We start from the raw sequence: 13,407 nt of genomic DNA on the forward strand, positions 1-13,407 counted from the left end.
GCCAGAGAGTAAATATATTTGGCTTTGTGGTCTTAATTCCAACTACTCAACTCTGTCTTTGTAGCAGGAAAAACAGCCACTGTATGAGAAGACAAACAGGCATGGCCGTGTGACAATAAAACTTTATTAACAAAACAAGCAGAGGGCCGGATTCAGCCTTTGGGCAGGAGTTTGCTGACCCTGATTTAGATGAACCCCTGCTACACAATGTAATTGAAAATCTTAGGATGCACCAAATAACAGGAGAAAAGCGGCCCAAATAGAGTTGGGTGGAGGAAAGAAACGAAGCTGCTTTGCTTTCTGGACTTGGTTTTCTCATGGAAGTGTGTGCCAGGTGCTGTAAGGAGAGGCTCAGAGAAAAGGGGCGGGGGGCTCACCTAGGCAGGCTGTGGCAGTGGTGTCAGGCGCGTACCCAGCCTGGCAGTGGCAACGGAAGGAGCCAAGGCTATTGATGCATTCACCATGAGGGCACAGGTGAGGGAGCACACGGCACTCATCCACATCTGAGGACAAGCAGGGCTTGGCTGGGGCTACCCACCTTGGTCACTGGGACACGCCACCTCCCTCGGGTCCACCAGCACTCCCCTGGGAGGTAAGGCCAGCCCTTGCTTCCCCGCCCTGCACCCCAGAGCTGGAGACCCAGCCCCTGTGATCCCCACACTCAGGCTTATGAAGCTCCTCCTACTGGATGCTGAGAGCCCTCAGGGTGGAGGACACATAGCCTCACCAGCAACACCTCATCAGGACACCCCAGACACATACATGGAAGCAAAGATGGACATGCCAGTCACCTGCTTAGATGCTTCTACAGAATCACAAGGGCACACACTCGTGGGTTTCTCTGGGTCAGACACGCACACTCGCTCACACATGTGCCCATCCTCATAGATGCTTATCAGAATCCTGAACCAGCTCACTCCTTCTCATCCACTTTCTGGTGTGAACTCCCCACCCAGCCTCACCCTCAACAGCACACACACACACACACACATGCTAACAAGCTCGCACACATAACACACACCAGCTCACATGCTCAACTAGCTTGCACTCATAGGAGAGGCACACCAGCTCACACACTCTCACACACTAAGGAGCCCCCACACACCCAGAACAAAGGACACACACACACACACACACACACTTTGGTTCACACACCTGCTCACCCATCCACCCAAGTTCATGCACACACGCTCACAGAGCGACGAACAGGCTGTGGTTCACACTGGTCCACCCACCCGCCAGCACAGAGATGCATACACACTGGTTCACACACACCAACACTGGCCGCGGCACAGGCACACGACAGAGAACAGTACCCACCTCGGCCGTCGGCAGTGTAGCCCGAGCCGTGGGGGCACAACTTCCGGTGGGCAGACGTGCCAGGTAGCGGACAGGGCTCGCAGCCGGGGCCCCAGCCGCGGCCGCCCCCGCAGCAGCACTCGGCCCTGGTGACCGCCTCGCCCCTGCTGGACTGAGCCTGGCACGTGGCCTGCAGCACCTCAGAGAAGCAGGGCCCCTGCCGGATGTCTGGGGAGAACAGGTGGAGATGACGGGCAGGAGGAACAAGCCATCCATCCAGGCTCCCCTTCCCCAAGGGCATCGGCGGTGCTGAGAATCTACATATAGGTTCCAGCATCTCCAACACGACTGCGCATGTCCACTGCGTGGCAGCTTCTAAACTGTGGTCGCCCAGCACTGTGGTTTTTTTTACCCCGCTTTGGGTGCATTACGCAGCATGGAAGATCTTAGTTCCCCAACCAGGGATCAAACCCTAGCTCCTTGCAGTGGAAGCGTGGAGTCTTAACCAGGGGACCACCAGGGAAGTCTGCCCGCCCGCTTCTCGCCCTGGCCTAGCGCTGTGAAACGCCCTCTGGCGGCTGGGGCTGGACTGTGGCAGAACCTAGAGACCCCAAATCCGAGGCGTAGCCCCTGGGCTGCAGATGTGGGCGGCTTTCTGAGGTCAAACGGCAGCATCCCTCTGGCCGCAGGGAGAACGGATGGTCAAGGGGTAGCGTGGAGGCAAAAGGTTGTGGCCTCCAGGACAGACAGTGGGGCCAGAGCAGAGAGGTGATGTCCACGGAGGTGGGGAGAAGGTCATCAGATTACTTGGGGAGGCTGGCTTGGGGGTCTGGGTGGGAAGCAGGGCATCACTGAGATGGGGTTCAGGGAGCAGGTACTGAACTTGCTCTGGGGTGAGCTGCATCTGGGGGTCATGGAGGCTGGGGTGGTAAGGGAGGCAGCTGGATACACCCACTTGGCCTGAAGCTGAGGGGTGGAGACTGTGCTCCAGGAGCAGAGTGTGTAGAGAGAAGGCGACAAGGACACTGGGGACCAGGACAGATAAGTTGCCCGGACACCTGGTACCACTGGGTCGCCCTCTAGGTTTAGCCCCACGAAGTGGTGAACTTGGGGAGGGCCTCTTCCTGGGTGTAATGATAGGGTAGTGGGAACATGCCCTCATCTTTCGGGGGGGTGACCGAAGGGACAAAGGGAAGCTGGGGGCGTGCGATGAACACATGTGTCTGGACTGGCTGGGTAACCCCCTTGGTGCCCCCGACCCTGTCCCCGCCTCAGGGAACTCCCGGGTGGTGGTGCCACACTGGGACTTTGTCACACTCACCCTGGCACTTGGTGAGGCTGGGGCTGGGCTGGTAGCCCTCGTCACAGTCACAGTGGAAGCTGCCCACGGTGTTGATGCAGTGGCCGTTGGCACAGGGGCTGGGCTGGGCACGGCATTCATCATCATCTGAGGCAGGAGGGATAAGGCAGGCCGGCAGGGAGGCAGGGAGGCCAGAGTCCTCTGACCTGGCCTCCACCTCCAGGGTCCATGTCTGCCCTCCACCTCCAGGATCCATGTCTACCTCCTCGCGTGCCCTCTGGCTTTGAACTCTCTTGTCTGTGGTGGGATAGGGTGGGGAAGCCCTCTGTACCTGTGCAGCCCTCCCCGGAGCCTGACTGGGGCCTCATGCCTGGGGGGCAGATGCAGGCGAAAGTGCCAATGAGGTTCTTGCACAGCATTCCCCGGGCGTGGCAGTCTTGCTCACCGTCTGCACACTCGTCCACATCTGTGGGTGACCATGGGTTGATGGTGCTCGTGGCTCAGCTCCAGGCTGTGAAAATCTGGACTCTCCCACCCTACAATGGCCTTCCAGAGAGGTACCTGAAGCACTGCCCACTGTCCATTCCTCCCCCACCTATCCCAGACTTCCTGGGAAGTCAAGTGGGAGGGGATGGTCAGGACTGCCCCAAACACCTGCATCCCCTGCCCACATCAGGGTCTCTGAATCTGTATGACCTTCACCATGGTCCCTGGAACATTGACCCTGAAACAGCCCTTGAGGGACCAAGTCCCAGGCCAGGGTTTCTACCCTCTACACTATGGACATTTGGGACTCGAAAATTCTTTGTGGTGGGAGGCTCTTCTGTCCAGTGTAGGATACTGAACAGCAACCTTGGCCACCCGATGCCTGTAGTAACCCCCACCTCTATTCAACTGTGACAATAAAAAGTATCTCCAGACATTTCCACATGTCCCCAGGGGGGAAGGGAACAGTCACTGTCCCCACTGTGCCAGCCCATTCAGGGCATGTCCAGTCACCACCAGAGAGGCCTCCTGAGCCACAGTCCTGTTCTGTTAGACTGAGGAGATGCTCCCCTTTCATAAAAATACAGAACCACCCCTCACAAAAGAGCACCCATTGCACCTCACTTGTCTCAGCTCTCCCGTCACTTTATCACTTAGTACTCATTCCCACTCTTGGAGGCACAGCTCTTATTTCTTCATTTTCTCTCGGGACCGAAGTATGGCGAGCCCCAGCGCCCTGTCTATCCGCCACCTGCCTGTGCGGGTCCTACCTCGGCACATGGCCCCATCCTCTCGTAACGCATAGCCGACTGGACAGGTGCACACGTAGGAGCCCTCGGTGTTGTGGCAGCGGAAGGCACAGAGCAGGGGGTTCAGGGAGCACTCATCAATGTCTGGAAAGGCCAGTGGAGGTGCCGGGTGGGTGGGGTCTGCCTGCAGGACCTCCTCTCCCTTTCTCAGGTCAGCCCCCATTAGCCTCCGTTTCACAGCCCCAGGTCTGGGCAGGCCAAGCCTTACCCTCGCAGGTCATCATGGGACCAGGTTCAAAGCCATCTGCACAGGCACATTCGAAGCCTCCTATGACATTGGTGCAGGTGCCTCCCCCACAGGGGTGCCCGATGGAGCACTCATCTGTGTCTGCGGTGGGGAGGTAAGGGGGTGGTCAGGGCCTTCAGGGAGCCCCCACCCTTGACATGATCCTGTCTGCCTCCTGCTGAGTGTCTACAGACTGGACAGGGCTAGATTTGCCGCATCAGGGCTGGACTCGGGGCAGAGGCATTCGGTAAGTGAATACGTGAATGAGGGACTTCCTGGTGGCCCGGTGGCTAAGACTCTGCGCTCCCACTGCAGGACACCCGGGTTCCATGCCTGGTCAGGGAACTAGATCCGACATGCCGCAACTGAGTTCACATGCAACAAAGAGTTCACACACCATAACTAAGATCCTGCGTGCCGCAACTAAGACCTGATGCAGCCAGTTAAATAAATATTAAAAAAGAAATAGTAAAAGCTTTAAAAATAGGTGAATGTAAGCTAGTGAATGAATGAGCAAGAGAGTACGTAAATGTATCAATGAATAAGTGTGAGAATGTGTGAATAAGTGAATAGGTGAAAGAGTAAATAAATGAATAACTCTGCAAATGCATGAATGAATGAGTGAATAAGCGAGTAAACATTGGTGAGATGGACAGGTGGGTGTGCAGAGTGATAGCAGCTGAGAGGCGGGATGCTCCCTTGGGTGGCATGTGCCCTCCCCAGCTCCTTCCTTTCCTGGGAAGCAAGCTGGGGTGGGCTAGTCCCTCACCCACGCAGCTGACACCCGTGAAGTCCAGGCTGTAACCAAAGGGACACTCGCAGCGGAATGAGCCATCGGTGTTGACGCAAAGGCCATTAGTGCAGACGCCAGGGGTCTCCGCACACTCGTTTACATCTGCAAGCAGCAGGGGTTGCAGGCCTCTGTCACACCCTGGCCACAATCAGGGTCTCTTCCTTCCCTTCAAGGAGGTGGGCGGGGGGCGGTGTCCAGGGCCACCCATGGGTCAAGGAGGGAACCTGAGACTGGGGAATCAGGACAGAGCTCAGACAGGGCTGGGAAGGAATGCAGGAGGCTGCTGTGGCCTCGGGGGCTCTCAGCACTTGGGTGAGAAGCTCACCTTCCCTGGAGTCATCTGGGCCTGGGACTGCCCCGTGGCCAAAGGGACACAGCTCCTGAAAGGCGACTGGACACCAAGAGGGGAAGGGAGGTGAGGGTCTGTGGCCAGGTGCAGTCCCCAGCATCCCCTGTGTGTGGGGAAGGCTGGAGAAGAATTGAAGGAGAGCAGACAGGGGAGGGGCAGGGGGCAGGCAGGAAGGACCAGGGAGACTGGGCAGGGGGGCCCTCACCACTGCCTTCCTGGGGACACAGCTCGCAGGGGTCGTTCCAGCCCTCGCCGGGCCTCTGGCTACAACAGCACCGGGCCTTGGTGGTGTTGAAAGCTTTGGGTACTGAGCACTTTCCGGCCTCGAAATGGGTAAAGCAGAAACTTTGCCGTGTGTCTGTGGGGGTGATTCCCCAGTGAAACTGCTAGAAGGGCCAGCCACCCCCAGTTCTTGTGAATGGGGTGGTCCTGACCCTACCAGCAGCCAATCAGAACAGTTCAGGATTACTCCGTGGTGATTGGTTCAGGGACGAACATGTGACCCACCCTGGGCCAATGAGGGTCGGTCCTGGGGCTTTTGCTGAGAATCTGAGAATCCTTTCCAGCAACACCCCACATTCACAGAATCTGAGAATCCTTTCCAGTAACAACCCACATTCACAGCTGTGGGAGTCATCCCAAGTTAGCAGAATGGTCAAACCTAGCCATGTAATTCTTGGATCAGAATCCCCTTCTTGGAGAGGCAAAGCAACTCATTCCAAAGAACCAGAGGACCCCAGACTTCAGACCCCAAATTCTCATTACTGACGCCCATTCCCTAGCCTGAGCCTTCACTGACGTGATTCGGCTTTACAGACTGAGGAGTTTGGCTCACCACTGGTTCCCAGAATGACAAATACTGGTCGAGTTGCCCTAACCTGGGAGAGAAGAGACCAGCTCAACCCAGGTGAAGCTAGCCCACACTGGACAAGCCTCCTGGAGACCCACACAAGAAACTGCAAGTCCCCTTTATGGGTGATGTAGCTTTTCCCCCACCCCACTCCCACCTCTTCCCTCAGCCTGAGTGCTCCCTGGCTCCAGACTCACCAAAGCAACGGTGCCCGTTGTCAGACAGGACAAAGTCAGGCGGGCAGAGGCAATCGAAGCTTCCGGCACTGTTGGTACAGGTGCCAAAAAGGCACAGGTTGGGCTCTTCGGAGCACTCGTCGATGTCTGGAGGGGCAGGGACATGAAGTGAGGGGGGATGCATCAGGCCTTCCACGGGTGGGGCAGCGTCAGCTGCTGGGAGGGGCAGAAGGAGTGGGGGCCCATCCCGGGAGGATCCAGGGACTGTTGCGGGGTGGGGTCCCCAGGGCTCAGGATAAGCCAGAGCTCCAGGTAGGCAGTGTGTGTGTGTGTCTCTCTCCTAGAAGGTGTCTCCAAGGTAGAGGTCATGGTCAGGAAAAGTTCATCATTAGAGACTAAATTTGTACAGAGCTAACCAAGACTGGTCCCCTGAAGAAGGGAATGGTAACCTACTGCAGTATTCTTGCCTAGGAAATCCCATGGACAGGGGAACAACTGTAGTTCATGGGTTCGAAAAGAGTCAGACATGCCTGAGTGACTAAACCGCCACCAACCAAGACTGGGTAACATTAGCCTACGGTGGATGGAGTTAGCTCACATTATACTAGACTAGTCCATCTGCTAAGGCCAGACTGGCCCAGGTTATCCCAGGTTGCACAAGCCTAATCCAAGTGAATGAATGGTGGTCAGGCCAGACTGCTCCAGATTAGCATGGAATATACAAGTCACCCAGGTGTGGAATAATGCCGGAGCTCAGGTCAGACCAGTCCTCGACCATCACTCATCGAGTGATGAATTCCACGTTTGGGCCAGTGAGACCCACACCCATGCCCATATCATGGGATTCATGAGGAAGCCTGAGGGCCCCAGAGAGACCTGAGCTGAGAGACCATCTTAATAACAGTAAAAGTGTATGGAGCTGCATTGAGCACTGTGCTAAGAGCATCTTGTGTGTGTATGTGATTCGGTTTTATTTTTTAATTTTTGGCTGCATCACAGGCATGTGGGATCCTAGCTCCTTGACCAGGGTTCGAACCCACGTCCCCTGAGTTGGAAGCGAGGACTCTATACCACTGAACTACCAAGCTCAGTTCAGTTCAGTTCAGTTCAGTCGCTCAGTTGTGTCTGACTCTTTAAGGTAGTCCCCTAAGTGCATCTTTTCACTCACCACCAGTCCAGCTGGCATTCCCATTTTACACATGGAGGAACAGAGGCCCAGGGGTGCCCTCCCCTCCCGGCCCCAGAGCTGGGAGGTGAGGCCAGGTACTCACCGACACAATGGTCGCTCTGCACCTGGAAGCCTGGGGGACAAATGCAGCGGAAGGAGCCCTCGAGGTTCTGGCAAGTGCCTGGCAGGCAGGTTCCCGGAAGGCTGAGACACTCGTTGGTGTCTGTGGAGAGGAGGAGGAGGGGTCTCAGCACTAGCTGGGGGGCAGGGACTCGCCTGGGGCTGAGACCAGCAGCTATGGTCACAGCATAATGGCTGAGGGCCCCCAGACAAGCCTTCCTGGATCCAGAGGAAGGGCTGAGCCTTGGGAAAACAAAGACATCTGGAGAAGAATATTCTGGGTCCTGGTGGGGGTTATAAATGGAGCCAGGTGTTTTCCAGGGAAAGGGGGAGTGAAGTTCCTAATCTCAAGCCACTTGCAGACCCCTTTCATGCTTTCCTTGTCATCCACGCAGCTCCTCTATTATTTCATGCATCATAAAACTTGGATTTTTAAGACAGTCATTCTCTAAACCACAAACCTGGTGAAAACATGGGTGTGGTGTGCTGGTTCTGTCTCTTTTTATACCTTAAAATAAATGTATGGTTATGAAATGGAGTCATGCAGTCTCAAAAGTACCAACTGCAGGTCAGCTTGGAGCAGGGGCTGGCTGAGATGGCTTCAGCACCATGGTGAAGGAATGGCAACCCACTCCAGTATTCTTGCCTGGAGAATTCCATGGACAGAGGAGCCTAGCGGGCTACCGTCTATGGGGCCGCAAAGAGTCAGACATGACTGAGTGGCTAACACACACACACACCATAGTGAGACTCACCTATGCAGTTCTTCCCATCACTTGTGAGCTCAAAGCCATCCTTGCAGAGGCAGTGGAAGGAGCCAGCCGTGTTGAGGCACTGGCCAAATCGGCACACCTGCCCCACCATGGTGGTGCACTCATCCATGTCTGCAGAGGGAAGATGGGTCAGCAGGGTTACCCACAGAGCCTAAGGCTCTGAGCGTCCCTTTCACTTCTATTCAAAAATTGACTTCACGGCTGTGACTTCAATTTACTGAGCACTTGGATGCCAGTTGTATATTAACTCTCCAACTATCCTATGAAGCAGACACCAGTATTTTCTAATATGAGCACTGTAATGCTATGAATTTGCCTATAGGTCCTACCTTAGCTGCATCCCACAAATTTTATGTTGTATTTTATTTTCATTTAATTCAAAATGTTTTCTAATTTTCCTTATGATTTCTTCTTTTATCTGTGGGTTCTTTAGGAGTACATTGCTTAATTTCCAAATATTTAGGGATTTTCTAGAGATCTTTTTGTGACTGACTACTACAATAGTTTAATTCCATTACATCTGAGACCCTACCTTGTGTAACCTCAATTAAAAAAAAAAAACTGTTTTATGGCCCAGAATATGATCTTTCCTGGTGAATGTTCATGTACACCTAAGAATAGTGTATATTCTGGAATGCTCCATAAATATCATTTGGGTCTAGGTGGTTCATAGTACTGTTGAGGTGTTTTATATTCTTTCTTACTGATCTACTTTTCCCTCTATTACTGAGGGAGGAGAGAGTTGAGGTCTCTAACCATAACTGTGAGTTTGTCTATTTCAGTTTTAGTTCTGTCAATTTTTACTTCTTACCTTTTGAAACTCATTATTAGCTGCATAAGCATTTATGATTGTTATGTCTTCTAAGAGAACTGACTCCTTATAATACATACACTGACTCTATTTCTGGTAATATTCTTTGTCCAGAAGTCAATCTGATCTGATATTAAGATAGGTAGGTACTGCTGCTGCTGCTAAGTCGCTTCAGTCGTGTCCGATTCTGTGCAACCCCATAGACGGCAGCCCACCAGGCTCGCCCGTCCCTGGGATCCTCCAGGCAAGAATACTGGAGTGGGTTGCCATTGCCTTCTCCAAATATTCTTTGTCCAGAAGTCAATTTGATTGATATTAAGATAGGTAGGTACTACTATTCTATAAGTCTCCTTTTCACAGAGGAGGAAAGTAAAGCACAGACAGGTTAAGTGACTTGCCTAGGGTCACATAGCTGGCAGATGGCAAAGCTGGGATTTGAACTCTTACCACTTGAACTTGTAATCTACACTTTGAACCACGGTACTAAATTACCAGCATCTTGCTTTCACTGTTCACCTTCCTCTCTGTATCGGCCATCTCCTTCTTATCAACCTGAGTATAAGCTCTAGGAAGGGGCCCCTGGCACCTAACAACTGTAGGGGTTTGGAGAACTTTGTGGTTAACTAGTTTTTAATCTCCTGAGGTTGTTTTACTGAAGGTGTCCCCAGGTCGAGATCCTTCATTTCAGAGAGGTGGTGCCTCTCAAGCCAAGGATCAGCTTTTCAGTGGGGGTGCACTGAGGCTGGGCAGCTCACCCACACAATCTCCGTTGTGTGCTGCCACAAAGCCGGGGAAGCAGAGGCAGTTGTAGGAGCCGACAATGTTCTTGCAGGTCCCATTTCCACACGGCTGCCGGTCACACTCGTCGACATCTGCCAGAGCAAAGGCCCCGACCCCTGGCCAGCTCACCCAGGGCAACAGGCAGCTTGGGGACTGAGGGCCTGACTGGACCCAGCCCCCTTCTCCAGTACCCAGCCCTGCCCACATGGATGGGAAATATATCCTTGGTACTATTTATTCCCCCATTTTACAGATGAGAAAACTGAGGTGCAGGGAGGTGAGTAAGTTATTCACCCCAGGTGTCAGGGGCCAGGACTCAAACTTGTGAGTCAATGAACCAGGATGGGCGGAAGCACCAGCCCCACCCCAGGGGAGGTATAGACCCATGGCCTCCTCATGGCCTGGCCATTGAGGCGGGAGCAGGTGGGCGCTCTCACCCATGCACAGGGTCTGGTCCGCTGAGGCCCGGAAGCCACGGTGACACAGACACATGTAGCTGTCCACTGTGTCCATGCAGTCGCCATGGCTACAGGCATTCGGGATCTCTCGACACTCGTTCCGTCCTGAGGGAGGGCAGGCAGCACAGTGTCCCCAGGGCTCCCACCCACAGCATGTCCTGAGCCGTCACATGCTGCAGTTGGGGGAGCCCGACCCTGCGGGGAAGCTCCCCATGTGAGCTGTTGCCCCAGGGGAGACACTTCACCTCCCATTTCATCCTCACGACTCCCCCATTAACAGATGCCCTCGGCACCCCCACCCCAAAGTACAGCCAAGGTGGCAACTCCAGCGATTAGGACTGTGCGCTTCCACTGCAGGGGGCACGGGTTTGATCGCTGGTCCGAGAACTACGGTCCCTCTTGTAAAGTGACATGGCCAAAAAAAAAAAAAAAAAAAACCGCAGCCAAGGAGCAAAGTCCGGACAGGACCACGCCCTACCCGAGTCCCAGCAGGAGACAGAGTCTGGCTTTGTCCTACTCCCTCACCTCCCGACTATGTCCCCACTTACCCACGCAAGCCCCGCCCGGCGACAGCTTGTACCCTTGGGCGCACTTGCAGCGGTAGCTGCCAGCGATGTTGACGCAGTCGGCGTTCTGCTGGCAGGGGTTCTCCCCGCTGGTGCACTCATCCACGTCTGGGGAGTACAGCCAGCCAGGTGGGGGCAGTGAAAGAAAATCTTTCCTGCAGAATCAAACCCTAAATCCAGCCCCCTCCCCCTGGTTTTTCCAGAAGCAGCTAGAACCACATGGAGGGGGGTGACACGGGATGGAGCCCCTTGGAAAGCTGTTAGCCCCATAGGCAGAGGGGGAAACTGAGATTCATGGAATTTAAATGACTTGCCCAGAGAGGACAGGGTGGGAGAAGGACCAGGATCCCACCTGGGGGTGGGGGTAGGGGGGTGGCAGCACCTTCGCAGACCAGCAGCAGACTGTTGTAGCTGAAGCCCGCAGGGCACTCGCAGCGGAAGCTCCCGATCTGGTTGATGCAGACGCCGCTGGCACAGATGGCGGGGATCTCCCCGCACTCGTCAATGTCTGGGGGAGGTCACCAGCCGTCAGGGGCAGTCCAGCCCCTGGCGTCGTCTAGGGACCCTGACCTAAGAGATCGTGCCACTGGGGAGGACTTGTGTGTCCACAAGCGAGCCTTCAATTGAAAAATTCTGCCGTGGCTAACCTAGAACTGCTGACAGCAGAAAGAAATTAGAACGTGAGAGGGAAGGCAGAAGGGGAGAGGGCATCTTTCTCAACAAAAGTGCACATTGGCTGTGACCCAGCACATTTGTGTGTGTGTGTGTGTGTGTGCGTGTGTGTGCAAGACTGCTATTCTGGGGTCTCTGGAATGAAGCAGCCCCATGGGTCAGCAGGAGGTTGCATGAGAGGACCTGCGATGACATTTAGCAAGAGACCAGAAACATCAAAGGAGGAATGGATGACAAAATGTGGTCTCTCCAGACTTCCCTGGTGGTCCAGTCATTAAGACTCTGTGCTCCCACTGCAGGGATCACAGGTTCAATCCCTGGTCAGGGAAGAGCCTGCATGCCACGTGGTCAAAAAAAAATGTTGCTATCTGTTTTACCACCACAATATTGTAAAGTAATTATCCTCTAATTTTTTAAAAAAGGATAAAAAATGTGGTCTTTTCATACAAGAGAATACGATTCAGCCTGAAAAAGGGGTGAAGCACTGACACTCACTACAATGTGGTTGAACCTTGAAAACATGAAGCTTAATGAGAGAAACCAGTCCCCACAGAACAAACACCGTATGATACCATTTATATGAAATGTCCAGAACAGACACATCCAAAGAGACAGAAAGCAGACTAGTGGTTGCTGGGGGCCTGGGGGAAGAGAGAATGAGGAATGATTGTTTATAGGGACGGAGTTTCTTTTTGTGTGCAATGCAACGCTCTAAACTTGAATTGAAGTGATGGAGCACAACTCTGAGAATATACGAAAACCCACTGAACTGTGCACTTTTTCTTTTTCCCTTTGACCACACCTCATAGCATGTGGAACTTTCTAGACTAGGGATCAAACCCATGCCCCCTTCAGTGGAAGGACAGAGCCTTAACCCCTGGATCACCAAGGAAGCCCCTGAACTGTGCACTTTTGATGGGTGAAGTGTATGGTGTGTGAATTATATCTCAGGAGAGCTGTTGTTTTATTTATATGAGATCCTGGAATCTGCCTAAGTGTCCATCCACGGGGAACTGACTTATGACCTGGGATGTGTCCATACTTGGAATACTACAAAGTAGGATGTAGGAGGAAGCAGTCCTGTGTGTAGTAACCTGGCTGGTTCTTCACGACTCTTTTCTGGGGGGAAAAAGAAAGGTTGTTTTTTTTTTTTTTTTTTTGTCCTACAGACAATATGTGGGAAAGCATAGGATTTATGTCCAACTCCCAGAAAATAATGCCTACATTTTCAATGGGGGGAACCTCAATATGTGTTTAAATGCATGAAGAAGGCACTAGAAAGAAGTACTCCAGGAATAAAGCACGAGTTGTATCTCAATAAAGCTGTTGTTTATAAAGAAGAACCTGGAATCAGCCTAAGAGTGCACTGGGGGACTGATTTACGACCTTGAACCCTTGAGAGAGGGGGAAAGAGACTGAGATTTGAAGGGGTGGCTGGAAGGGAATCAGATCTCATCTGCTCTGTTCCAATTGTTGAAAGTAAGGAGAGGGACTTCCCTGGTGGTCCAGGGGCTAAAACTCCAAGCTCCCAACGCAGGGGCCAGGGTTCCATCCCTGGTCAGGGAGTGGATCTCGCATGCTGCAACAAAGAGCGAAGATCCTGTGTGCCACGACTAAGACCCAGTACAGCCAAATTAATTACTTAATTAATTTTTTAAAAAAGGAAATAAGGAGAATACATCCATGGGATGAACACAACTGAAAGTAGGTTTATCAATTAAATACCGCACAGCTGAAATTTGGCATTCAGGTACAAGATCTCATTTAACTT

At 53.2% G+C, this 13,407-nt stretch overlaps 1 protein-coding gene across 1 annotated transcript in view; it reads right to left on the reverse strand.

The window, feature by feature from the left end:
• FBN3 (fibrillin 3) overlaps window positions 1–13,407 on the reverse strand; it is a 69,984-nt gene that overhangs the window by 11,333 nt on the left and 45,244 nt on the right. The window contains exons 42-57 of the mRNA XM_059888607.1: window positions 11,347–11,472; window positions 10,947–11,072; window positions 10,378–10,503; window positions 9,916–10,032; window positions 8,332–8,460; window positions 7,560–7,679; window positions 6,310–6,435; window positions 5,468–5,620; window positions 5,239–5,304; window positions 4,890–5,015; window positions 4,103–4,222; window positions 3,856–3,978; window positions 2,931–3,065; window positions 2,621–2,746; window positions 1,321–1,527; window positions 378–503 (exon numbers count right to left, since the gene is read on the reverse strand). Of these exons, the coding sequence (XP_059744590.1) occupies window positions 378–503; window positions 1,321–1,527; window positions 2,621–2,746; window positions 2,931–3,065; window positions 3,856–3,978; window positions 4,103–4,222; window positions 4,890–5,015; window positions 5,239–5,304; window positions 5,468–5,620; window positions 6,310–6,435; window positions 7,560–7,679; window positions 8,332–8,460; window positions 9,916–10,032; window positions 10,378–10,503; window positions 10,947–11,072; window positions 11,347–11,472 (2,052 nt within the window). The remainder of the gene's footprint in view (window positions 1–377; window positions 504–1,320; window positions 1,528–2,620; window positions 2,747–2,930; window positions 3,066–3,855; window positions 3,979–4,102; window positions 4,223–4,889; window positions 5,016–5,238; window positions 5,305–5,467; window positions 5,621–6,309; window positions 6,436–7,559; window positions 7,680–8,331; window positions 8,461–9,915; window positions 10,033–10,377; window positions 10,504–10,946; window positions 11,073–11,346; window positions 11,473–13,407) is intronic.

Source organism: Bos taurus, chromosome 7 (genome assembly GCF_002263795.3).
Source record: "Bos taurus isolate L1 Dominette 01449 registration number 42190680 breed Hereford chromosome 7, ARS-UCD2.0, whole genome shotgun sequence".
NCBI lineage: Eukaryota > Metazoa > Chordata > Mammalia > Artiodactyla > Bovidae > Bos > Bos taurus.